The sequence below is a fragment of the Eucalyptus grandis genome, chromosome 2, assembly GCF_016545825.1.
Source record: "Eucalyptus grandis isolate ANBG69807.140 chromosome 2, ASM1654582v1, whole genome shotgun sequence".
Lineage (NCBI taxonomy): Eukaryota > Viridiplantae > Streptophyta > Magnoliopsida > Myrtales > Myrtaceae > Eucalyptus > Eucalyptus grandis.
This window is the reverse complement of record NC_052613.1, coordinates 4866197-4891446: the sequence shown is the minus strand read 5'-3', so window position 1 is coordinate 4891446 and position 25250 is coordinate 4866197. Positions and strand designations below refer to the sequence as shown.

The following is a 25250-nucleotide window of genomic DNA, read 5'->3' as shown; positions in this document are numbered from 1 at the left end:
ACTTTTGGGATTGATGGTTTAAGGCTACATCTTTCGGGTGGAAGGACACCCGTGTCATCTTTATTTTTTATGGTCTTAGGGTGACAGATTTTGCCTATGATGGATCTACTTGATATTTCAACAAACATTTTATGAAATATAGAAAATCTCCATCTGATTTTGATGGTGCAGTAGTTGGTCAACATGAACTAATTTCAAGAGCAATTTATGTCTTTTTTTTTTTTTTTTTTGCAGAGTCGCGACCCTTTGTCGCAAGAAGCTCGCCAGAAACACCAATGTCATTCTATCATGAGAACATTCTCCAAGTTACAGATTATTTCGTTGAGTCAAAACAGAAAATGTAGCATTCATGGAAGCTCGAAACCGGTTTTAAGCTCCAACTCGGCTCAAACAGCCTCTTGATTTCCTCTTCGCTCTAGCCAAAGCACGTTGCAGACCACTGGAGGGCAGATCACTCATATACCATTGACAAAACAGTCATTGGTCAAGAATAATTGCAATTGACTTTGAGTTGCAGAGAATGCTACGATGGTGAAGATGATGACTGACCCAAAAGTGTCAAGACTTGCAAGATTTAATTGTGCCCAAAAGAAGGTAATCGCAATCGACCTTCAGCGAGAGCGAGAGAGAGAGAGAGAGAGAGAGAGAGAGAGAGAGAACACAGGCTCTGTCCAGAGAGAGAGAGAGAGAGAGAGAACACAGGCTCTCGGACAAGAGTTTTTATTTTTTCATGCAAGATTGGACAAACTCCTTCCACTCATTTCATCTCGTCGGACTTTTGATTATTGTAAGGAGGGGAAAACAAATACCATACAAAAATTATATGGATTTTTGTTGTGTAACTTAACCCTTATGAAGCACGGACATGTTTCGAAGCTTCCGTGTCATGTCAAATACCTCGATACGTGTCTAACATGCTCCGACACGCTTGGACATGCCCTGACATGCTGTCAACATGTATAGGAAAATTCAACATTCGGTTAAAACTTCCCGACACGCTTCAACTTGTGTGTTTGGAATTGCGAGAGACATGGTGTGTTTCAAGGACAGGTTTGCAAGTGTGAAGGGAGAGAGAGTCGTTGAAGAAGGCGATAGAGGGTGGAGGGGAGGGCAAAGGAGTGGAGGCGAGGCCCCAAGCAGTGGTGAGGTCATGACTGCTAAGGAGGGCCAGAGGGATAGAAATAAACCGAGGCGGTAACTGCGATTGTGATGTCGTGATGGAGGGTCGAAGGTGAGGCTATGACTGTGAAGGAGGGAGGGCCAAAGGTGAGGTGGCGAGCAATGCGTTGAGGCAACCGAAAGAGAGTAGAGATCAAGAGAAAGAGGACTGTGCGACGAGGAGGAGGAGGCGGCTAGGGTTTTTAGATTTCCAAGATTGCTCTTTTAGTTTTAGGAAGAAGAGCAGAAAAAAAAAATTAAAATGGGACCACCGTCCGCGGTGGCCGCGATGGCTAGAACTTTACTCCCATTCGGGGGAGGGGTTCAAACCCCGCGTGTCCCCATTGCGCGACTCACCCGTGGCTAGGCCTATGGCGGTGACTTAATTCGCCATAGGTTTACACTGCCGGCTGTATGGTGGTTCCCGGGTCACAAAAAAAAAAAAAATTAAAATGGAGATGCTGTGCAAGGAGGAGGAGCCTAGGAGGAAGAGGAGGTGGCTAGGGTTTGGGTTTCCAAGGTTCCTCTTTAAGTTTTAGGAAGAAGAGCAAAAAAAATTACAAAGGAATGTTGTGCAAGGAGGAGCCTAGGACAAGAAAGAGGCAGGTAGGATTTGGATTCTAGGTTCCTCATTAAGTTTTAGGAGGAAGAGCAAAAAAAATAAAAATAAAAAAGATGCCGGACCAACTTGGCAGGACTTTTTCCTTTTTCTTTTCTTTTTGAGGGAGGGGAGGATGGATGGTGATTTCAAAAAAGGAAGTGACAAGTGGTGTTGGGGAAGAAATGAGAGGGTGAAATAAATGGGTGGAGCTAAAAAGTGAGAAATAAAAGGATTGAATGTTGAATAATGATAAATTTTGATCAATCATAGAAGATTATAGATTCATTTAAATAAGTCGACTCTAGTCTCAACTTTTGTTATCTTTTTTCTATAGTGTAAATCCTATTAGTGTAAATTTATTCTAGACTCTTTATTATCTTTTTTTTTTTAATTTGAATAAAATGATAATTTATCACATATATATAAAAATATTCATTTAATATATAACATGTTTCAATGTGTCAGAATTTTTTGCTTTTTGAGAAATGATGTGTTCACGTATCGTATCGCGTGTCCGTGTCAGTGCTACATAGTTTAACCCGTGAATGATGTTTGTTTGTCTTTTCAAAGCTGAGTCAGATCATCTGCACCACAAATTATTTAGCATCCCTAATGAATTGTCGTTTACAGCAGATCTAAACATAAAATTAAAAAGTTAATCGGGTCTAGTGAGGAAGAGGACGGACGAGAACTGCCGAGTCCAACAAAAGAAAAATAGAGTTAAAGATTAGGATTTCATTGCCCCTTGGCATAGCAGGACTTTTGGCTATTCCTTTGGCTTAATTCAACAAGCACCAACGCATACTTATCATCAAATCACCAACCGAGTCACCGAATGGTAAACGTTCCTTTCACTAATAAGATAGCATCAGCTAGATTTCATTATTTCTCCAGATTTGTATTGCTACAGTAGCAAACCAAGCCCAGGCGATTTCAGAGTTTGCTACTTTCATTGCTAGTCTCCGCCACAGGATAGCCTATCCTGCCCATCCCCCATCGACAGCCAGATTGTGGCCGTTGATGAATTCGGCCTCTTCAGAAGCAAGGAACACCACGGCATCAGCCACATGCTTCGCTTTCAGCACTCCTTTCAAGCTTGAACTTGACTCGAACATCCTCTCGCCTTCCTCCTCACTCACGCCGAACACTCCACGGAGTAACGGCGTTGCGATTGCTCCAGGGGAGACACAGTTCACGCGTATACCGTATGCTCCGAGTTGCTTGCTTGCCGACCTCACCAGACCCAGCACGGCATGCTTAGACATCACATAGTCTATGTAAGTCTCGTTTCCAATGCTGGCAAAGAGGCTCGCTGCGCAAATTATGCTTCCCTTTATGCCCCCTGCCACCATGGCGCGCGCCCCGTGCTTGACGCAGGCAGCCATTCCCCGAACATTGACGGCAAGCAGGCTCTCAAAAGCAGGTATGTCGAACTCGAGGATGTCTTGTTTGGCGTTATTTAGTATGCCTGCATTGCTGAACAAGATGTCTAGGCGACCGTTTGATTGAACAGTCGATTCCACTAAGGACTTCACCTGTTGCTCATCCGTGACATCACAATGGATGTAGGTGCACCGGTGGGATCCGATTGATGCCGTGAGGTCGTGGCCCTTTTCGTCTTGGATGTCCGCAATCACGACATACGCGCCGTGATTTGCCAATTGATGCGCTGTCTCCTCGCCGATGCCACTCGCGCCCCCGGTAATGATGGCTACTTTGCCGTCAAGTTTGTTTGAGGCGCGGCTCGCCATTTCTATAGGCAGAGAACGGAAAACCGAATACAGAAATGGCCTAAGAAGTTGTGCCGAGGGAGATGCCGAGCCACTTCATATATAGAACTTGAGAAAGGACAAAGCGCAATTATGTTTACATTGAATGTTCTGTGTTGATTTTCTATTGAGTATTTCATTTATACTAGGTTCGGATCCAATAATGAATAAAATTGGCAAGTTAGTGGTACGCTTCCACAGTCAGATTGATGTCGACATTTTAGTGGAATTAGATTCGTTTTATCAACCTCGTACGTTGCTCTAAATAAAATGGATATAATTCGCAATCAATGGGTTTTGATGCTAGGATGGGACAAAATTTCCTCTCCGCATGTGGGCCCGGATGGATGTGGACACGGATGGCCCTACCCCGAGGCACGCTGCTACAACCCGCAATCATATCCTTAAAGTTTGGTAATTCGTAGGCTTAAACTAATTTCTTTAATACGTTGAATAATTTTGCTATTATTATTTTTTTTTTAATTTTCTCCCTAGATATCAATGTTAATAATGCATATTTTCAATCATTTATTCATTTTTTCTCATCAATTAACCATGAAAATTTTCCAAATTAAACTTTTGCGGTGGACTCCTTTATTCTTTCTTCTTCTTGTGTTAGACGAGTATATCTATTCGTTTGGCAAGTGAGGTAGATAAATTCAGACACCGACAAGTATTAGTTAAAAGCCAAGTGGATAATTTGATAGGTGTGCAAAATACAACTGCCCACCTAAAGATATCGGCAGAATCTCACTATTTAATAGAACGGCATTAAAGTTGTTGGGTTATCTTCTTGGTAAACTTCATCCCGCTTTCCAGAGGGAATCTAGCACCAGAGATGCTAAGTTCAGAAACTGACAAAAATAGAGGTATACCTCTCTTGCGGAAGCCAAATTTGTTCCTTCAGTTTTCCACGCCTAAGGAGGAAATCAATTGCATAATTTCTAGATTCCAAATAATTGCATCTTGTGTCTATGAAAGGCAAATAATCGAAGGATTCGGTTAAATTATCTTACATCGTTTTTGGGTTGGTCTCTCTCATGCGGATGTGTTTGTGAGGCTCAATGTTTCACATGGACATCATACTAGCATATGGATATGTTGAAGAATATGACAAACTCCAATCGACCTTAATAAGTGAATCATATTCAATATTTTGCATGTTATTTGGTATATAAATTTCTTAATATACTTTTCGGAGATAGGGAAGATAAGTGGGCTCGATAGTTTTTAAGGGTGCAAATTCGCATGAGTCTCCTAACGCCTGAAATTATAATTGACTCAAAGGCGAATGCATTTTTGTGGGTAATATCATCAACTCCTTTTAATAACAATGATTAGAGAAACCATTTCTTTATACTCTTTGATGCCCCTCTGGATCCATGCTGAAAAGTGTGACATAGAGCGTGCACAGCAGGGGGAGAACACACAGAGAGAGAGAGAGAGAGAGAGAGAGAGAGAGAGAGAGAGAGAGAGAGAGAGAGAGAGAGAGAGAGAGAGATTGCAAAGAGGAGAGAGGAGAGAAACCGAGTTTCGTTGTGTAACCTAACCCAAGAATGATGTTTATTTGTCTTTTCAAAGATGAGTTAGATCAACTGCACTACAAATTGTTTAGCATTCCTAATGAATAGTAGTTTGCAACTAATCTACAAATAAAATTAAAGATTGATCGGGTCTGGTGAGGAATGAGGATGGACGAGGACTGCCGAGCCCAACGAAACAAAATAGAGTTAAAAATGATCAGGATTTCATTGCCTCTTGGCATAGCAGGACTTTTGGCTATTCCTTTGGTTGAATTCAACAAGCACCAATGCATACTTTTTAATCAAATCACCAACCGAGTCGCCGAATTTAAAAATCAAGGCAAAGTATTCCTTTCACAAACAAGATAGCATCAGCTTGATTTCGTTATTTCTCCGGATTTATATTGCTACAGCGGCTAACCAAGCCCAGGTGAGTTAAGAGTTTGCGACTTTTATTTCTAGTCTCCTCAGGATAGCCTATCTAATTCCGGCCCATCCACCATCGACCGCCAGATTGTGGCCGTTGATGAATTCGGCCTCTTCAGAAGCAAGGAACACCACGGCATCAGCCACATGCTTCGCTTTCAGCACTCCTCTCAAGTTTGAACTTGACTCGAACCTCCTCTCGCCTTCCTCCTCACTCACACCGAGCACTCTACGCAGTAATGGTGTTGGGACCGCTCCGGGGGAGACACAGTTCACGCGTATACCATATGCTCCAAGTTGCTTGCTCGCCGACCTCACTAGACCCAGCACGGCATTCTTAGACATCACATAGTCTACCCATTTCTCGGTTCCAGTGCTGGCCGCGACGCTCGCTGTGCAAATTATGCTTCCCTTTATGCCCCCTGCCACCATGGCGCGAGCCCCGTGCTTGACACAGGCAGCCATTCCCCGAACATTGACGGCAAACAGTCTCTCGAAAGCAGGTATGTCAAACTCCAGAATGTCTTGTTTGATGTTATTCATTATGCCTGCATTGCTGAACATGATGTCTAGGTGACCATTTGATTGAAGAGTTGATTCCACCAAGGACTTCACCTGTTGCTCATCTGTGACATCGCAATGGATGTAGGTGCACCGGTGGGATCCAATCGACGATGTGAGGTTGTGGCCTTTTTCGTCTTGGACGTCCGCAATCACGACATATGCACCATGATTTGCCAACTGACGCGCCGTCTCCTCGCCGATGCCACTTGCGCCACCGGTGATGATGGCTACTTTGCCGTCAAGTTTGTTTGAGGCGTGGCTTGACATTTTTGTAGGGAGAGAATGGAAAACCGAGTACAAAAATGGCCTATGAAGTTGTGCCGAGGGAGATGCGGAGCCTCTTCTTATATAGAACTTGAGAAAGGACAAAGCACAATTATGTTTAGATTGAACGTTTGGTGTTGACTTTCTGTTAAATATCAGAACTGTACCCGAGGTTTGGATGCAACAATGAACAAAATTGGCAAGTTATTGGTATACCATGACAATCAAATTTAGACGGACTATTGAATTTTGGTTCATTACATCTCTCAATAAGATGGATATAGTTCACAACTATTGAGTTTTGGTGTGAGGATGAGGCGAAATTTCCTCTCCGCAAGTCGGCCCATATGGATGTCGATATGGTCAGCCGTGCCTCGCCGGATGCTTCTGCCATCTGCGATCATATCCTTAAAAATTTGGAAATTTATAAGCTAAAGCCGATTTTTTTTTTTTAACTACCTATGTTGACCTTCTGTTGAATATTCATTTATACAAGAGGTTTTGATCCAATAGTGAATAATTTTGGCAAGTTATTTCGTAAAGGAAAACAGAGGGAGAACCCTCATGGGGAGGGTAACCCCTTATGTTCCTATTGTAAAATGAATGGGCTCATGCTTATGGTCGAGATGAGTCAACCGATTGCCGCCGGCTCTTATTTGGAGTATCCTTTAGTATAACATTCAGGAGAAAGAAGCAGTTCTCACGACTCGATAAATATAGTAGTTGGGGACCTCATAATAAGTTTCAAACCTAGTGTTGATGTATCAAGACTGCACGTGCTGTTTTTTCTCTTTTTGTTTTGTTTAGTCAGTTTGTTAGTGTCCTGTTTTTTAGGAGTTGGTTAGTCAATCTTATCTCCTAGGAGCAGTTAGCTGCACGTATCTTAGATATTCTGATCTATTGCTGATTTTGTGGATCAAGCAAGCCGTTAGTCGGCGACGTGGGTTTGTGGTTACGTTTTAGTATGTATTTTGAACCTTTTTTTCAGTTTTTTTTCTGAATACGATGCTCTGTTTTTTGCTGTAAACTTGTTCTCTGCTTCTGCTGTAAACTCCTTTTTTCTGTTCTTTTTGCTGTCTACGTGTTCTCTGTTCTTATCAAAAGAAAAAAACACAACACTGGTATCAGAGCTCTCTTGATCTTAAGGGGCTGTGAGTGACTTGTGAGATTGATTGATTGAGAGGTGTCTGCATCCATAGAAGTTAAAAGCAAGATGGAGGCAGGATTGAGTGGTTTTTTAGCAATGGCTCCGCCAACGTTTGATGGAGAAAATTATCAAGCCCGGCGGTGAGAATGCGAGCCTATCTAGAGGGTTGTGATTTTTGGGAAGCTGTGGAACAAGATTATGAAGTCGCTCCCCTTCCCGAAAATCCAACCATCAATCAAATCAAGTTTCACAAGGAGAGGACGACAAGGAAAGCAAAGGCAAAGTCTTGTTTATATGCTGCTGTCTCGCCTGCCATTTTCAGCAGAATTATGGCTTGTGAATCAACCAAAGCTATTTGGGACTTCCTCAAAGCTGAGTATCAAGGAGATGAGAGGATCAGAAGCATGAAGGGGTTAAACTTGATCACAGAATTCGAGAGACTGCAGATGAATGAATCTGAGACAATTAAGGAGTATTCTGGTAAGTTGATAAACATTGCAAATCAGGCAAGAGTTCTAGGCACTGACCTCTCTGATAATAGGCTAGTGCAGAAGATTCTTGTCTCCTTGCCCGAAAGGTTTGAGACAACTATTGCCTCTTTGGAGAATACCAAGGATTTGTCTCAGATCAAGTTGGCAGAATTGCTAAGTGCTTTGCAAGCACAAGAGCAAAGGAGGTTAATGAGGGTGGAAGGAAGTATAGAAGGAGCTTTGCCGGCCAAAGAACAGCAGAATGTAGGAGGAAAAGTTAACAAGTGGAAAGGGAAGAAAGGAAATGGCGTAGTGGTTCGGAAGGCTGCTGCAGGAGAGAATAGTGCGAGCAACTCCAAGAACAATTGGGAAAGATATTCCTCATGTCAGCACTGTGGAAAAAAGAATCATCCACATTTTAGGTGTTGGAAGAGACCAGATGTAAGGTGCAGAAAGTGTCATAAGCTTGGACACATTGAGAAGTTACTGCAAAGAGAAGAGAGATCGGCAAAGGGGGGTGAGGCACATGCTGCAGTTCAAAGAGGTAGATCAACTATTTGTTGCCTCTTGTTTCTCCTCTAGTACTCCATGTGACAGTTGGCTTGTTGATAGTGGTTGCACGAACCATATGACAAGTGATGAAACGCTGTTTATAAACCTTGACAAGTCGTTGAAGTCAAGAGTGAGAATTGGGAATGGAGAGTACTTAGAAGTGAAAGGTAAAGGGACTGTAGCAATGGAGAGTTGTGCTCGAACTAAGCTGATTTCTGATGTGATGTATGTGCCCAAAATTGATCAGAATTTGCTGAGTGTGGGGCAGTTGGTAGAAAAGGGATTTAAGGTGATATTTGAAGAGGAGAAGTGTTTGATCTTTGACTCCAATGGTCAGGAGTTGTTCAAGATAAAAATGCAACATAAAAGTTTTTCTTTGAATCCTCTTGAGAAGGAGCAGATGGCATTCAAGTGTCAGGCTAATGATTTAGAATTATGGCACAAGAGGTTGGGGCACTTTCATCATAAAGGCGTGCTGTTCATGCAGAGGAATGAAATGGCAACCGGGTTACCAAACCTGGAGGAGCAAATCACAAGGTGCAAAGCTTGTTTGCTAGGCAAACGAACAAGACTTCCCTTCAAGAAATCCACTTGGAGAGCAACAGAGAAGCTGCAGCTGATTCATACAGATCTATGTGGTCCACAAGTGACTCCTTCACTAAATGACAGCAGGTATTTCATTATTTTCATTGATGATTATACTAGAATGTGTTGGATTTACTTTATGAAGCAGAAGTCAGAAGTTGCTGAGGTATTTCAGAAGTTTAAGAAATGGGTTGAGAACCAAAGTGGCTGCAAAATTCAGGTCATTAGATCTGATAATGGAACAGAATACACTTCACAGAGGTTTAAATCTTTATGTGAAGAGGCTGGAATTGAGCATCAGCTTACTGCTCCTTACTCTCCACAGCAAAATGGAGTTAGTGAGAGGAAGAATAGAACCATTATGGAGATGACTAGGTGTTTGCTTTATGAGAAGAGTCTACCAAAAGAGTTTTGGGCAGAAGCAGCAAGTACAACAGTTTTTCTACTGAATAGATTACCTATAAGGGTATTGGAGATGAAGACACCCTTTGAAGCCTGGTTTGATGTGAAGCCAATTCTAAGAAATTTGAAGGTGTTTGGCTGTTTGTGTTTTTCTCATATTCCACAGGTCAAGAGAGACAAGTTGGGAGAGAAAGCTGAACCCGGATCTTTGTTGGCTACGCTTTAGTATCAAAAGCTTACAGGATCTATCAACCACAGACAGGGAAGGTGATCACTAGCAGGGATGTTCAGTTCCTAGAAGATGAGAAATGGGATTGGACAAATGAGCCACAAGGCAAGCACAAAGAGGTCTCATTGGAACCTGACGAACTGGTGGATGATGTTCTAGTTAGAGGTACTAGATCTTTGACCGATATATATCAAAGGTGCGGTGTGGCTGTTTTGGAACTGCGGGTTATGAGGAAGCTAAAAGTGATCGAGGTGGATGAATGCAATGAAGGAAGAGTTGGCTATGATAGAAAAGAACCGGACATGGGAGCTAGTGGAGAGGCCTGAAGATAGGAAGGTGATTGGAGTAAAATGGGTTTTTAAGACCAAATTTAATCCTGATGGCTCAGTGAATAAGCATAAGGCCAGGTTGGTGGTGAAGGGATATGCACAGGTTTGGGGAGTTGATTTCTCAGAAACCTTTGCTCCCGTGGCAAGACTTGATACAATTAGAATGATTCTTGCTTTGGCAGCTCAACAAGGATGGAAGGTATATCAGTTAGATGTAAAATCTGCATTTTTGAATGGAGTGTTGCAGGAGGAGATTTATGTTGAGCAGCCAGAAGGCTTTGTCACACCAGGCCAGGAGGAGAAAGTTTATTTGCTGAGAAAGGCTCTCTATGGCTTGAGGCAAGCTCCCGAGCATGGTACAAAGAAGATGGATGAGCACTTGTTGGGTCTAGGTTTCAAGAAAAGCCTCGTGAATCCACTCTATATGTCAAGAAGTTAGTATCCGACTTAGTGGTGGTGTCTCTTTATGTGGATGATATGCTGGTGACAGGGGAGCAATAGTGCTCAGATTACGCATTTAAGCAAGAGATGATGAAGATGTTTGAAATGACTGATCTTGGTGAGATGTCATATTTTCTAGGAATGGAAGTTAAGCGGACTCGAATGAAGTTTTTATCTGTCAAAAGAAGTATTTGAAGGAGATCCTAAGGAGATTCAACATGGAGGAGTGCAAGAGTGTGAGTACTCCAATGGGTCATAAGGAAAAGCTTCAAAAGGAGGATGGATCAGCACTTGCGATGAAAGAGTTTATAGAAGTTTGATTGGCTGTCTTATGTATCTCACCGCAACTAGGCCGACATCATGTTTCCTGTAAGTGTCTTATCTAGATTTCTCAATTGTGCAAGTGAGTTGCATATGGTAGCTGCAAAGAGGGTATTGAGGTACTTGAGAGGTACTCTTTCATATGGGATTAAGTTTTGTAGAGTTCAGGAGTTTAAGTTGCAGGGGTATTATGATAGTGACTGGGCAGGATCAATGGATGATATGAGGAGCACTTCAGGTTATTGCTTTACATTTGGGTCGGCATGTTTTTCTTGGTGTTCAAAGAAGCAAGAAATAGTGGCTCAATCAACTGCAGAAGCTGAGTTCATTGCAGCTACTGCAGCTGTGAATCAAGCATTATGGTTGAAGAAGCTAATGGATGATCTGCATATGCAGCAAGAAGAAGATATAGAAGTGTTTGTGGATAATCAAGCTACTTTGGCCATTTCACAAAATCCGGTATTTCATGGAAGAACAAAGCATTTTAAGGTCAAGTTTTACTTCTTGAGAGAAGTGCAAAAGGCTGAAGAGGTGAAACTGGTGTACTGCAATTCAGAAAACCAGATTGCGGATATATTCACAAAGTCATTTCATGTTGGTCGATTTGAACTTCTCAGGCAAAGCTAGGAGTGTGCAGTACTTGATCCAGGAGGAGAGTGTTGATGTATCAAGACTGCACGTGCTGTTTTTTCTCTTTTTGTTTTGTTTAGTCAGTTTGTTAGTGTCCTGTTTTTTAGGAGTTGGTTAGTCAATCTTATCTCCTAGGAGTAGTTAGCTGCACGTATCTTAGATATTCTGATCTGTTGCTGATTTTGTGGATCAAGCAAGCCGTTAGTCGGCGATGTGGGTTTGTGGTTACGTTTTAGTATGTATTTTGAACCTTTTTTTTTTTTTTCCAGTTTTCCTGAATACGATGCTCTGTTTTTTGCTGTAAACTTGTTCTCTGCTTCTGCTGTAAACTCCTTTTTTCTGTTCTTTTTGCTGTCTACGTGTTCTCTGTTCTTATCAAAAGAAAAAAACACAACACCTAGGTAGGCTCTTAAAAAGCCTACAAGAAAACAGAAGGGAGATCCCTCCAAGGGAGGGTGACACCTTATTCTCTTGTTGCAAAATGATGGGGCTCATACCTTTGGCGGGGATGAGTCAACTGATTGCTGCTGGCTCCTATTTGGAGCATCCTCTGGCATTAAATTCAGGGAATAGAGATAGTTCTCAAGCCTCGATAAATATAGTGGTTAGAGACCTTGCTGTAAGATTTGGATCTGCAAGTCCTTAAAAAGCTCAAGGGAAAGGGAAAGATATAGGCAGGAGATCTACCTTGGGATGAGAGATATCGTAATGTCATTCCCGTATTCTGATTTGTCCATGAAGAAAATTTTGAAGGGGGAAGGGGGTTTACGAGGGAAAATTAAAATCCTTGGGGCTTGACTGGAAATAGTCGAGTCAACCGGCTTGGTGAGGTTAGGACTAAATAAGCCCACCAGCATCCATCCTTTAAGGTCAGAGCTGAAAAGCTCCTCCTGTCTTGCCCGCCTTACGGCAATACTTATAACTGGATGGTAGGGCAGTATCCCAAGTTATAAGGATCTTTTTATTTAATAGAACCACATCAAAGTTGTTGCGCTGTCTATACGGCGTTGACACAAAAAAATAATCGGCTCAACATGCTAATAAGAGCAAAGACATGGGTGGCACTTGAATATGAAAAATCATGTGCGGAGCATGTGAATATCATTGTAAGTATTTCATATCATCGATAAGTGTAGTGGTTAACATATTAATGATGATATTAGTTAATGCCATGTACTCTGTCCAAAAATACGGTGGCAAATAACTGATAGCCAATAATATAGGCTGCTGCTATAAATGTTTATTGAAAGGACATTGGCAAGTTATTTGAAGTTTAGAATCGATGAAGCAGTTGAGATTCAATGCACAAGTTTTTGGAGGGAACAGTTACAATTAGACAACGAGATCATGGGACACCCATTGTTACGGTTTACACAAGAGGTATGCAGAGTTATCGAGACATGGAGGTAACCAAGGGAAGTAACTAAAAGAAATATAACCGTGGAACACTGTCCATAGGGAGTTACCATGAAATATAATAATTACCACTAGTCATGCATTGGAGAACCCCCAGCAAATTTACTCTCTATCTTTATTCACTTGCACTTTATTTTTCTTAGTTGAGATTTTTAGATCTACATTGTTGATTTTTCGGCATATATCTTTATCCTCGTGTTTAAATAAAATAAAATTGATTATCGGATGATGATTGCTGGATGAGAAACCTACAAACATTGAAGGAGTCATAAAAACTTTATGGTAGGCTACATGGATTTGAAGAATAGAAGATATTTGAGACTTATGTTACTTTTTTCTGCATTTTGATTGTGTTTATGATTACATGTATGAGGCTATTTTGTTTTAGTCATTAAATTCCCATCATTGACATTTGTGGGTTATTATGTAATAATTGGCGTTTGTAAACTTCAATTCCTATATAAAGGGATGAAGTTGTGAGTTGTAAATCAAGCCACAAGTCATAGTCCACGAAGACACAAATAAGAGAAAGCATTCTCAATACAAATTTCTCCCTCAAATTTCTAGTGTTCTCATTTCAAGTTTCCAAAGTTTATTGTCATTCTTTTGGTTCGCTTGGTACTCGAACATTGGCTTGAGGCATTTTCTCTACCCCTTTTTACCCTGAAAAAGCAGGGGCACCTTGCGTCCTTGAACCAATAACTATCTTTCGGCTAACCTAGCCTCCTCCATCCCTTGGGACCAACAAGGGGTAATACAAGAATATTCACCTGTTGTCCATCGACTATGCCTTTCTGCCTGATCTTAGGCCCTGACTCACCCTCCGTGGATGAACCTTGCGGAGGAACCCTTAGGTTTTCGGGGCATTGGATTCTCACCAATGTTTGCGTTACTCAAGCCGACATTCTCGCTTCCGCTTCGTCCACCCTTGCTCTCGCAAGTGCTTCCCTCTAAGGTAGAATGCTCCCCTACCGATGTATTTTTACATCCCACAGCTTTGGTAGATCGCTTAGCCCCGTTCATCTTCGATGCAAGAGCGCTCACCAAAAGAATGACAATAAACGTTAGAAACTTGGAATAAGAACACTAGAAATTTGAGGGAGAAATTTGTATTGAGAATGCTTTCTCTTATTTGTGTCTTCGTGGACTATGATTTGTGACTTGATTTACAACTCACGACTACATCCCTTTATATAGGAATTGAAGTTTACAAACGCCAATGATTACATAACAACCCACAAATGTCAATGATGGGAATTTATTGACTAAAACAAAACGGCCTCATGCGTGTAATCATAAACACAATCAAAACGCACAATAAAGTAACAAAAGTCTTCAATAACTTCCATTCTTCAAATCCATGTAGCCTACCAAAATTTTTTTATGGTTCCTTCAATGCTTGCAGGTTTCTCATCCATCATCCGATAATCAATTTTATTTTATTTAAACAGCCTCCTTAAAATTGATTTTGGAATTCAACAACTCCATGCATCATCTTCAATTTTTCAAACAAATCTGCCTTTAATGGTTTAGTCAAAATATCTGCAGTCTGATCTTCCGATTTACAGAAGTTAAGCTCAATTTCGCCATCTTTGACTTGCTCGCGAATATAGGGATACTTAATATCAATGTGTTTGCTCTTGCCATGAAAAATAGGATTCTTGGCCAAAGCCATAGCCGATTTGTTACCACACATTATTTTCATAGGACCTGCCCGTTCATGCATCAATTCACATAGCATCCTATGAAGCCATATGCATCAATTCACATTATTTTCGATGTTGCATCGTTGAATTCCGATGTAGTGCCATTATGTTCTCAAACTATGGCATCAATTAAATTTCATCATGGTTTATTTTATACCTTACCATGTCATCAAGTCTATAACTCTTATGTTGTCAATTAAATCTCGACTGGGTTTGAGATTGTACAATGCTGTATGGATTGAATAAGTCGATTCTTGTTTGCTTGTGATATTTCCTATCCAGAATTCGCACAAAACCACAATCCCTTTAAATAAAAATTCAAAAATGACATTTGGTTGAAGATATTACGTCACGAAAAAATTCCCGCCAAAACACATGGTTACCTTCATCCTGCGTCCCAGAAAGAATCTGCCAACAAAAGTTGCTAGCTCAGAAACTGAGAAAAAAAAGAGCTATACCTCTTGCGGAAGCCAAATTTGGTCCTTTAATTTTCCTCACAAGGTAGAAATCAATTGCATAATTTCCAGATTCAATTAATATTGCATCTTGTGTCAATGAAATGCAAATAGTCAATGAATTCAGTTGAAAGTTACTAAAGGAGCAAATTTGCATGGCTGAAACTTTATTGGCTCAAAGACGAACGCATTGTCATCAACTCCTTTGGATAACAATGATCTGAGAAACAATTTCCCTACACTTTTTTTTAATGCCCTTTTGGATCCATGCTCAAAAGTGAAAGGGCAGCTTGAGATTCTCCTTTCAAGTCATGTTCTCCTATTTGGATATCCCAGTAAATTTCCTCTTTTTTAGGATAAGTGTTGTTTAAGGCTTCTCTATCTAGATCTTGTGTTTTTCTCTACTTGTGCTTTTGGTCCCGGTGGAATAAGGGGATTGAATATATCTGGTCAGTTAACTGTCAACACAAGTTAAAGCTTTCTTTTCCTCTTTTCATAAATAGTCATACACATCGTTCTTAACGTGTATTTTTATCAATAATTTTTTTTTTGCATTATTTAATCATTCAAACATTTTGTAACAAAATGATTTAAATTACTTTTTTATTTAAATATCAATTGTTTGTACACACACATATGCGAACATGGACGATAAATAGAAAGTCATAGATCTTTGGAGAAAAAAGACCCGCGTAGGCTTCATGTTCTTGAGAAGGTACTTCACAATTTCCAAATCATCTTTGAGTCGATTGGTCTTTCTTGTCTCCAGAAACAACAATTTCTCGTATTACAAGATCACATGGTTCTCGAGTAGAATCGTGAATTGGTCGTGGGAACCGATTTGGCAGAAATCGGTTAGGTCCCCATTCTATAATTTTGGGAACATGCACTATGTGGTTTAATTCCCAATTCCTGGACGGAAACCAAATCAGCAGGATCAGGAACCAAAAACCAGATTGAGAATCGGACTGAGGCTGGACCAAGAACCAAACCAGGAACCCATGTAACCCTAAAATAGACATTTCATCTGCAGTATTATGGTGAGGCTTGAGCGAATGGAAAGAATATTCCTTCCGCCAAGAGTGACTCCTTGGCTTTCATCGCGGTGTTTGTCTCCTTCAAATCTAGAGTCTACACGTTGCTGATCACTCAGTCACTTCTACCATTGCACAACCAAGTTCTACTGTGCACTGTTTTCCGACCGGGAGAGTACGAATAGCTTAGACTTCGCTCGAGACCTCTTCATTGGCCCATTCACTAAGGACTAGTCCTCCGGAACTTCCTATTGTGGGTTCCCTCTCAGTTCGCATCTTTTAATCACGTTGTCAAGGTGAGATCCAAATTATTTCTCTCTGTTCACTTTGATTTAGAACAAATTCTTGTAGATCTCGTTTCTGTTTGAGGAAAATCTGATCAAGTTTGATGTTACTTCGTTAATTCTCAATATGTTAACCTCTATGGCGATAATCTAGATTTTAATCCCTCCTCACTCTAATTACATGAGCACCTTCATGAAATTGATCTCCACAAGTTCAATGAAATGGACAAATCAGGTCTATGTTAGTTTCACTCAGGTTACGGATCATTTTGAGTGCATACTACATATCAACATCAAAATAGTACCACCGGCCGTGGTGGCTCGAAGGAGGCTTCAGTGATCCTGCGAGAGAGGTGAGGAGTTCGAGCCTTGCAACGCAAAGAGGGCTGAAAGAGTTACTTGGTGACTTAAGAGTGACGCCGTGGTGGTGGGTTCTACACTAGCGTCACCAGGAGGTTTACTGCGCGGCTGTCGGCTGCAAGCTGGTTCCTCCTATCCAAAAAAAAATAAAATCAAAATAGTTGCTTTTTTGTGAGAACAGTTTGTCGGCTTTGAGGCTCGGTAGAGGCGTTGATGCCCATGCTTTGGCTTGTGGATTTGGGTCTGATCCCTGTGTCAGTCGGATCCTTATGTTCGGTCGTCTTTTCTCTATCTCTCTCTTCCCTGCTTTAACCCAATCGCTGAAGCTCAATTATGTGGTGGCAATCGGACACAGACGGGATGCTGCGTTTGGCGACGAAGAGGCGGGCTTTTGGACGAGAGCGCTTATTCCATTCATGCAAGACTGCACAAACTGCCTCCACTCATTTTTCTCCTTGGACTTTTGATTATTGCGAGGAGGGAAAGACAAATACCATAAAAATCATATGATGTTTCGTTGTGACCCAAGATGTTTCATTGTCTTTTCAAAGATATGTAAGATCTCCTGCGCTACAAGTAATTTATCTTACTTAGCATCTTTTGTGATTGATTTGTAACTAATCTAAAAAAATAAGAATTGACTCACCAACAAGTAAGTGATTGTTGACGCGATCTCATTTTCAGTGTAGGGAATGGCCCCTGCAAAGAGCCTGAGGTCAAGGAGGAGGATAGGTATAGAGGTGATCAATGGGCAAATTTCAATGAGCATGGTCGGGCTTTATGAGAATTTTAGACTCAATCATTTTATGGAAAATAACTTCCAGGAAAACTTCTTCAAATTTTTCGACGTTCGTTTCACAATAAATGAATTAGCTAGGGAAAACATTTTCCATGAAGGGAAAAAAATCATCTAAGATTGGAGAAAATGTTTTCCACTTTTGAAAAGAGGAAAACATTTTCCATACCTTCTTTCACCTCACTTTTGAAAACATTTTCCTTTTATTTTTTCATTTATTTATTTTCTAAAAAAATTGATTTTTAATTATTTTTATTCCGGCCATAGGCGAGCTAGAGACTCGCCACAAGCTAGCAAGGCTCAAGCTATCTAGATTCCAATGAGGTTGAGCCTTGCTGGCCTATGGTGAGGCCCAAGCCCGGCAAGGCTCAACCTCGCCTTGATTGGCCTCAAATGAACTCGTGCCTAGCTAGATCCGACCACTTGGGTGAGACTAAGCCCCACCCGATGTTGCCAGGCATTGGCAAGGTTCTAGGGACCTCCGATGAGGCTCGAGCCTCACCTAGGTGGTTGAATCTTTTGAGGCTTGAGCTCGCCGGCGTCAGGTGAGCTCGATCTCGCCTAATCTAGCGAGGCTCAACCTGTCACGCCCCGATCCTCGGGCACGCACCCATCCTTCACCTTGGTCGATTAAATAGCGACATCTCAGGACGTATCGCCAATCATTTCATTTTAATGTGCATGCGGAAGCAAATAAAATCCCCGGACAATAAGCTCATCTCCTTTTTCCCTCTCTCTTCTCTCTACGTGCTTTTCTCTCTTTTGCTTCCCCTTCACACTCTCTCTCTCTCTCTCTCTCTCTCTCTCTCCTCTCATGCTTTGTCTCACCCGACTCTCTCTCTCTTCGCCCAATTCCTTGTCCAACTGACGAACCACCGTGGCCAGCCAATGAACTTCGCGATAACAGAAGCGGAGGCTGCATGGTGGTTTGTCGCACAAGGGTTCAGTCATGATTCAGAGGGAGAGAAAAAGAGTAGTTGGGAGGGGGCAGCGACTCGACGGCGGTGGAGCCGGAGGGGCGGCGCTGTGGCTCATTGGTCGGACTAGTGAGCGGTAGCTCGTTTGACGAACCACCATGAGGGAAAAACCAATACCATCAAAAATCATAAGAAATCATAAGGAGTCTCGTTGTGTAACTAAACCAAGAATGATATGTATTTGTCCTTTCAAAGATGTGTTAGATCGACTGCACTACAAATTATTTAGCATTCCTAATGAATAGTCGTTTACAACTAATATAAAAAAAAAATTAAAGATTGATCGGGTCTGGTGAGGAATGAGGATGGACGAGGACCGCCAAGTCCAACAAAACAAAATAGAGTTAAAAATGACCAGGATTTCATTGCCTCTTGGCATAGCAGGACTTTTGGCTATTCCTTTGGTTGAATTCAACAAGCACCAACGCATACTTTTTAATCAAATCACCAACCGAGTCGCCGAATTTAAAAAACAAGGCAAAGTATTCCTTTCACAAACAAGATAGCATCAGCTTGATTTCATTATTTCTGCGGATTTATATTGCTACGGCAAACCAAGCCAGGGCGAGTTAAGAGTTTGCGACTTTTATATCTAGTCTCCTCAGAATAGCCTATCAAATTCCGGCCCATCCACCATCGACCGCCAGATTGTGGCCGTTGATGAATTCGGCCTCTTCAGAAGCAAGGAACACCACGGCATCAGCCACATGCTTCGCTTTCAGCACTCCTTTCAAGCTTGAACTTGACTCAAACATCCTCTCGCCTTCCTCCTCACTCACGCCGTACACTCCACGGATTAATGGTGTTGCGACCGGTCCAGGGGAGACACAGTTCACGCGTATACCGTATGCTCCAAGTTGCTTGCTTGCCGACCTCACCAAACCCAGCACGGCATGCTTAGACATCACATAGTCTACCCATTCTCGTTTCCAGTGCTGGCTGCGATGCTCGCCGTGCAAATTATGCTTCCCTTTATGCCCCCCGCCACCATGGCGCGAGCCCCGTGCTTGACACAGGCGGCCATTCCCCGAACATTGACGGCAAAGAGGCTCTCGAAAGCAGGTATATCAAACTCAGAATATCTTGTTTGATGTTATTCATTGTGCCTGCATTGCTGAACAAGATGTCTAGGTGACCATTTGATTGAAGAGTTGATTCCACCAAGGACTTCACCTGATGCTCATCCGTGACATCGCAATGGATGTAAATGCACCGGTGGGATCCGATCGACAACACAAGGTCGTGGCCCTTTTTGTCTTGGATGTCTGCAATCACGACATATGCGCCGTGATTTGTCAACTGACGCGCCGCCTCCTCGCCGATGCCGCTCGCGCCACCAGTGATGATGGCTACTTTGCCGTCAAGTTTGTTTGAGGGTGGCTGGTCATTTCTGTAGGGAGAGAATGGAAAACCGAGTACAGGAAAGGACCATGAAGTTGTGCTGAGGGAGATGCGGAGCCTCTTCGTATATAGAACTTGAGGAAAGACAAAGCACAATTATGTTTAGATTGAATGTTCGGTGTTGATTTTCTGTTAAACATTACGATCATACCCGAGGTTCGGATCCAATAATGGACAAAACTGGCAAGTTATTGGTAGGCTATTACAATCAAATTGATACGGACTCTTTATTCAATTTGGCTCGTTACATCAAAGCTCGCTGAATCCTCGTCACGTTGCGCTCAATAAGAGACAGTTCGCAGCAAATGGGTGTTGGTGTGAGGATGAGGCGAACTTTCCTGTCCGCAAGTGGGCCCGGACGGATGTGAATATGGTTGGTGCTCCCGCCACCTGCGATCATATCCTTAAAATTTTGGATATTTATAAGCTTAAGCTGATTTTTTTTTAAACAAAAAAACTATCTATGTTGACTTTCTGCCGAGTATTATTTATATAAGAGGTTTTGATCCAATGATAAATAAATGTTGACATCTGATTTTTAGCCGACACATCATTAAATGTAAAAAATCGAGATTAGGGCTTTTGTTAGCGCTGGAGCCGGTCTTTCGAACAAAAAAAAAGTCGTTTTTATTTTTTTTTTTCTATTGTTTTGTCATTGTCAGGTCAAAAATTGGTTTTTTGCACAAAAAGATCCTAAATGGTCCTAATTTCACTTTAGTCGAGTTAATTTTCTAAAATTTCAAAAATTTGATCCAAAAATCAACCTTTTTAGGAAATGGTTGACTTGGTCAAATCCTTAACCAAAAAGTTGAAAAATCCAAAAATCACTTCATTTTAATTTCAATTTGACTTTAGCATTGAAATTTTTGCAAAAATTAATTAAGAACCTTGCATTCTAAATTTTCTAGTTTTAGGTTCAAAATCAGCCAAAAATAAAATTTCTTTTGTTGTGATCATAATTAGACTTAGTTCATTTTACAACATTTGATCTAGGGATCGTTACCTATTTGCTTGTTCATTCAATTTCAAGAATGATCATGTCGAAATGCAAATTGTCACTTTTAACCCTAACTAAGGAGTCCAAATCAATTTTTCATGAGTTGCAAAAGAACACTTCCATTCCACTCTTTTTTGTGAGATAAGTGTGAATGGAATTTCAATTGGGGAATTTAGCATTCTTAAACATAGGAAAATCAAGTTAATGAAATTCAATTGAATAAATTCAAGTTGACCTATTTGAAATTAAGGTTCAATTTCATCATTAATCCTTGATTCATTTTTAGCATAAAAGTCATGCCATCAATTCAAAGTCAATTTGGATATAATAAGTCACCTAGGTACAAGCAATTAATCCAATAGATGCATTGCGATATTAATTGAATTCAATTTCAGTTAATTTGCGATTTCAATCAAGAAATCACGTGAAATTATCCAATGTTGCCTAGAAAGTCCAATGTATATAGGTCCAATACTTTTCATGTAAATCAAGTAATTATGGCAATAGAAAATTATTGAATTGTATTTGCATGATTTAATTGGCCTAATTGGCCCTTAAATTGGACAAGATTTTCTAGGACTTTAAAAATTTAGAACCTATGGACAAACTGATCAATTTAAACTTTTGATTTTGAAGAAGGCCGCTTAGCAGAAAAATGTCATTGAATTTTTGAAATTACAAAATTGACACCATCATAATTAATTAGGCAATTCAATCAAGTTTTGACCATCGGCTCGAATCGATGGTCGAGATTTGATCTTGAAGGGGAGGTATATAAGTATTTTTCCCTCCAAAACTTAAAGGGGCTTATTTAGTGCATTTTCCATATCTAGAAATACATAAACCTCTAAAATCTCTCTCTCTCTCGCACGGCCATTCCCTCCATCACCCGTCCCGGCCTCTTGCCTACGGTCTTCTGCACCACACCACCGTCCACCATCTCCTCATCCCCATCAAGCAAGAGTCGTCTCATTCGTCACCTAGAGCTCCCTGTCTGGTAGCTTTTCTCGTGGCTACAAATCATCGGCATCCACGCCAATGATTAAACCATCGATTTCAGCTGCTCCAATTGATGACCAACGACGGTCCATTGGTGATCCAACCACCCCCGATCTATCCTTGGCCATGACCTCGACCCTCTGGTGGTTGGGGCTTGGTTGGATAGTCACCGGATGAGCTCCAATGGCCGTTCTTCCCCTAGGTTGGACCCAATCCTTTCCAACCGTGAACCGATGGTCCAATCGACATTGATCCAACCACTCCAGTGTCACTCGGCATTCTTTCGACAATCCTCGACTTTCATGAGGCATAGCGGTGCTTTGATAATCATTTGATCGAATTTGTTCCATCAAAATTGCACAAAGGTAGATATCTAAAACTTGAATCCATTTAGGCAATATCTAGTTAGTCGATCGAGGCTAGGATTCAAATCCTAAATAGATATCACATGTTTAAATCTGCGATTTAGATGTTATATGATGAGATTTGATGATGTTGTGATGATTGAAGATGAGATTGAGACAAGATTTTGCATGGTCACTTAGTACTACAAAAATCATAGGTTTCGAACATAGGTTCTACTAGGGATGATTTGAGGTCTTAAACCTTGTTATGTTACTTTGAAGTGCTCTAGACAATCGATCCACGTTTGATAAGCTTTGATTTCATATGCTATGGGTCCCGAAAAAAAGTTCGTTTGATACATGAAATCCACCTTGAAAATTGGATGATTTCTGATGGTTTTGTGTGCTTTTCCGGTTGTTCTGACTTTTGAACGTGTCACCTATTTTCTGATTTCTGCTGGATTCTATTCACAAATAGTCTAAATCCCTCATTTTCTTTGAACTTGAAAGTAGTTATTTTTAAGCTCCAATAATCATAGTTATCTACATAAAAAAAAAAAATAGGAATGCGAAATGAGGATGAGACAGTATTTGTCATGGCTTTTGGTTGGAAATTTGGATGGGTGACTTTAGTAGAGGATGATCAGGACAAAACCCCAGTACCAATCGAACGTGCCTAACTCTGGTATCGCCTTTGGTTTCTGGTTTATATGCTAGTGCTTTTAGACGTGTCAGGGCTGGGCAGGAAACATCAATTATTAACAAATGAGATTAGCCTACCACGGCAAGGGAGCACAAGGAAACAAAAGATAAAAGCTTTAATTATTTAGTGCATATCACGAAAGCAAGGGGGAAAGCTAAGTTTTTCGTCTGCTTTCAGTAAGATCGGATATCCACCAAACCGGCAGGCCTTATCTATAGGCTGACATCATTGCCCCGCTGCACCAAATATCTCTGCATGGGAGAGAGATTATTTTTTCGTTTCCATCCTTTTCCACACAGTACTAGAGACTTCAAAACTATTCCCGGAAATTTCTTCCTCTTGATGTATCCTGCGCATGTTAGACTACTATAAAAATTGGATCGAATTACTTTAACAAGTACTATATCTGGAGCAGATTTTGGCTGGGGTCGATCTTCCTGATGTTTGAACAAAAATTCTATGCCGTATCAAAATCCTCCTACTGACATGGCTCTCTTGTGCACAGAAATGGTGCAGCCATAGGTTAACATGAACTTCTTGGTTTAGTTTTGCGATTAACGAAGAAGAGCAAGTTACATCCAATTTTTACAGAGCCATGACCATTCATCGCGAGAAAGCTCAGCTAGAAGCGCCAGTAACATTCCATGACGAGAAACATTCTTCAAGTTACAATGATATTTCTTTGTGCCGAAGCGGAAAATATGGCATACATGGAAACGTGAAGCCTATTCTGTGGAGGAGTCAGCTGAAGCGTGTTAAGCCCTCCATCGACGACCAGGTCGTGGCCGTTCACGAATTCGGAATCTTCCGAAGCTAGGAACACCACAGCATCAACCACGTGCTTCACTTTCAAAACCCCTTTTAAGCTCGACCTCGACTCGAAGAGTGTCTCGATCTCCTCTTCATTCCGGCCGAAGGTGTTGCAGGGCATTGGTATCGCGACTGCTCCTGGCGACACACAGTTCACGCGTATCCCATGTGCTCCGAGTTGCTTGCTAGCTGACCTCATCAAGCCCAGCACCGCATACTTAGACATAGTATAGTCTATGTACTTGTCGGTCCCGATGGTCGTAAAAATGCTCGCAGTGCAAATTATGCTTCCCTTTATGTCCTTATCCACCATTGCGCGGGCGCTGTGTTTCACACACGAGGCCATACCTTTGACATTTACAGCGAAGAGGCGCTCGCAAGCCGACACGTCGAAATCAAGAATGTCTTGCTCAACAGAACTGAGCACTCCAGCGTTGCTGAACATGATATCAAGCTTACCATACAGTTGAAGGGTCGAGTGTACTAAGGATATCACCTGTTGCTCATCCGCAACATCACAGTGAATGTAGGTGCAGCAGTGGGAGCCGATTGATTCTACGAGGTCTCGGCCCTTTTCATCTTGGATGTCAGCAATCACGACTTTTGCTCCGTGACTGGAGAAACGGCGAGCCGTTTCCTTGCCGATGCCGCTTGCACCGCCGGTTACGATGGCTACTTTCCCCTCGAGTTTTTTGAAGGCGGAGTTCGTCATCCCTTTTCGTATGCAAAGCGAGAACCAAAAAATGATCAGAGATATGCCCGAGGGAAAACAAAACTCTGGTAATAGGCTACTGTAGAAAATTGGTGATCCTAGTTCAATCTAGACTACTCTAGTGGACGTCAGAAACAAGCAAAGAAAAGTCCATAAGATTCCTTAAAAATGTCTTATCCTTGGGCAGTAGCGAAAGTGTGTGGAGGGCACTAAACCTGGGAGAAATTATTGCATAGACCGGGCCCTCCATGTCATTATTGCCGCCGGTCCGTTCAAAAAAATATTGGATATCCTAATAGTGATTAGTCATTTTTACACAATTCACTCGCGACACGTGCCATTTGACCGCACCCGCTAGAGATGAAACGCCTCAACATGTCTACGTCCTCTTTCTCTCTCTCGTGCTGTGCAATATTTTCTCCTAAGGATGAGAGCGCGAGAGCAAGAGCTTGGCCATGGTTTCCACCATGGAAGCCCCCTAGGGCAAAACCCTAAAGCGTGTTGATAATCGCGGATAGAGCAAAACTAGAAATCAAATTGCGTAGTGAGAATAAGATATCGAGACCTCCAGCAAATGGAAAGACTGGAGGAAAGCAAAAACCTAACCGGATGGAGACGATAGTCAAATATGGACTGGTCGTCGGAGAGTAGGGATGACGGAGGACGAAATTATGAGAAAACCATCATGAGGGAATTTTGCTCGGTGGATTGAAGTCGAAGCAACACGGACGAGAGAGAGAGAGATTCGTTTTTTGCCAGCGTGACCTTCTCATGACATATTGAATGAAGAAAAAGAGAGGAGATAGACATGGTGAGGTGTTTTAAAGTACTGATGAGGCTAAATA

General features: G+C 41.6%; 4 protein-coding genes across 4 annotated transcripts; all 4 read right to left on the bottom strand.

Moving 5' to 3' along the window:
• Positions 1-2600: 2600 nt before the first annotated feature.
• On the bottom strand, positions 2601-3530 carry LOC104419014 ((+)-cis,trans-nepetalactol synthase NEPS2-like). The gene has a single exon (XM_010030515.3). It carries the CDS (start codon positions 3508-3510, stop codon positions 2737-2739), a length of 774 nt encoding a protein of 257 aa, XP_010028817.2. The 5' UTR covers positions 3511-3530; the 3' UTR covers positions 2601-2736.
• Positions 3531-5386: 1856 nt separating this feature from the next.
• LOC104419023 ((+)-cis,trans-nepetalactol synthase NEPS2) lies at positions 5387-6308 on the bottom strand. Its single transcript, XM_010030528.3, has one exon. It carries the CDS (start codon positions 6306-6308, stop codon positions 5529-5531), a length of 780 nt encoding a protein of 259 aa, XP_010028830.2. The 3' UTR covers positions 5387-5528.
• Positions 6309-18799: 12491 nt separating this feature from the next.
• LOC104419004 (short-chain dehydrogenase reductase 3b) lies at positions 18800-19936 on the bottom strand (the record flags this gene model as incomplete). The annotated part of the gene is given in 3 exon segments (XM_010030504.3): positions 18800-19358; positions 19361-19516; positions 19519-19936. Coding segments are annotated over 3 exon segments (879 nt in total), but the record flags the coding sequence as incomplete, so codon positions are not given.
• A 3572-nt stretch (positions 19937-23508) lies between these two features.
• On the bottom strand, positions 23509-25195 carry LOC104418986 ((-)-isopiperitenol/(-)-carveol dehydrogenase, mitochondrial). Its single transcript, XM_010030486.3, has 2 exons — positions 25012-25195; positions 23509-24407 (listed from the first exon to the last, which is right to left on the bottom strand). Exon 2 carries the CDS (start codon positions 24403-24405, stop codon positions 23545-23547), a length of 861 nt encoding a protein of 286 aa, XP_010028788.2. The 5' UTR covers positions 24406-24407; positions 25012-25195; the 3' UTR covers positions 23509-23544.
• Positions 25196-25250: the final 55 nt, after the last annotated feature.

Bases quoted from the DNA above. Each gene is read 5' to 3' on its own strand.
- LOC104419014 (XM_010030515.3), bottom strand. From the start codon at position 3,510: ATGGCGAGCCGCGCCTCAAACAAACTTGACGGCAAAGTAGCCATCATT.
- LOC104419023 (XM_010030528.3), bottom strand. From the start codon at position 6,308: ATGTCAAGCCACGCCTCAAACAAACTTGACGGCAAAGTAGCCATCATC.
- LOC104418986 (XM_010030486.3), bottom strand. From the start codon at position 24,405: ATGACGAACTCCGCCTTCAAAAAACTCGAGGGGAAAGTAGCCATCGTA.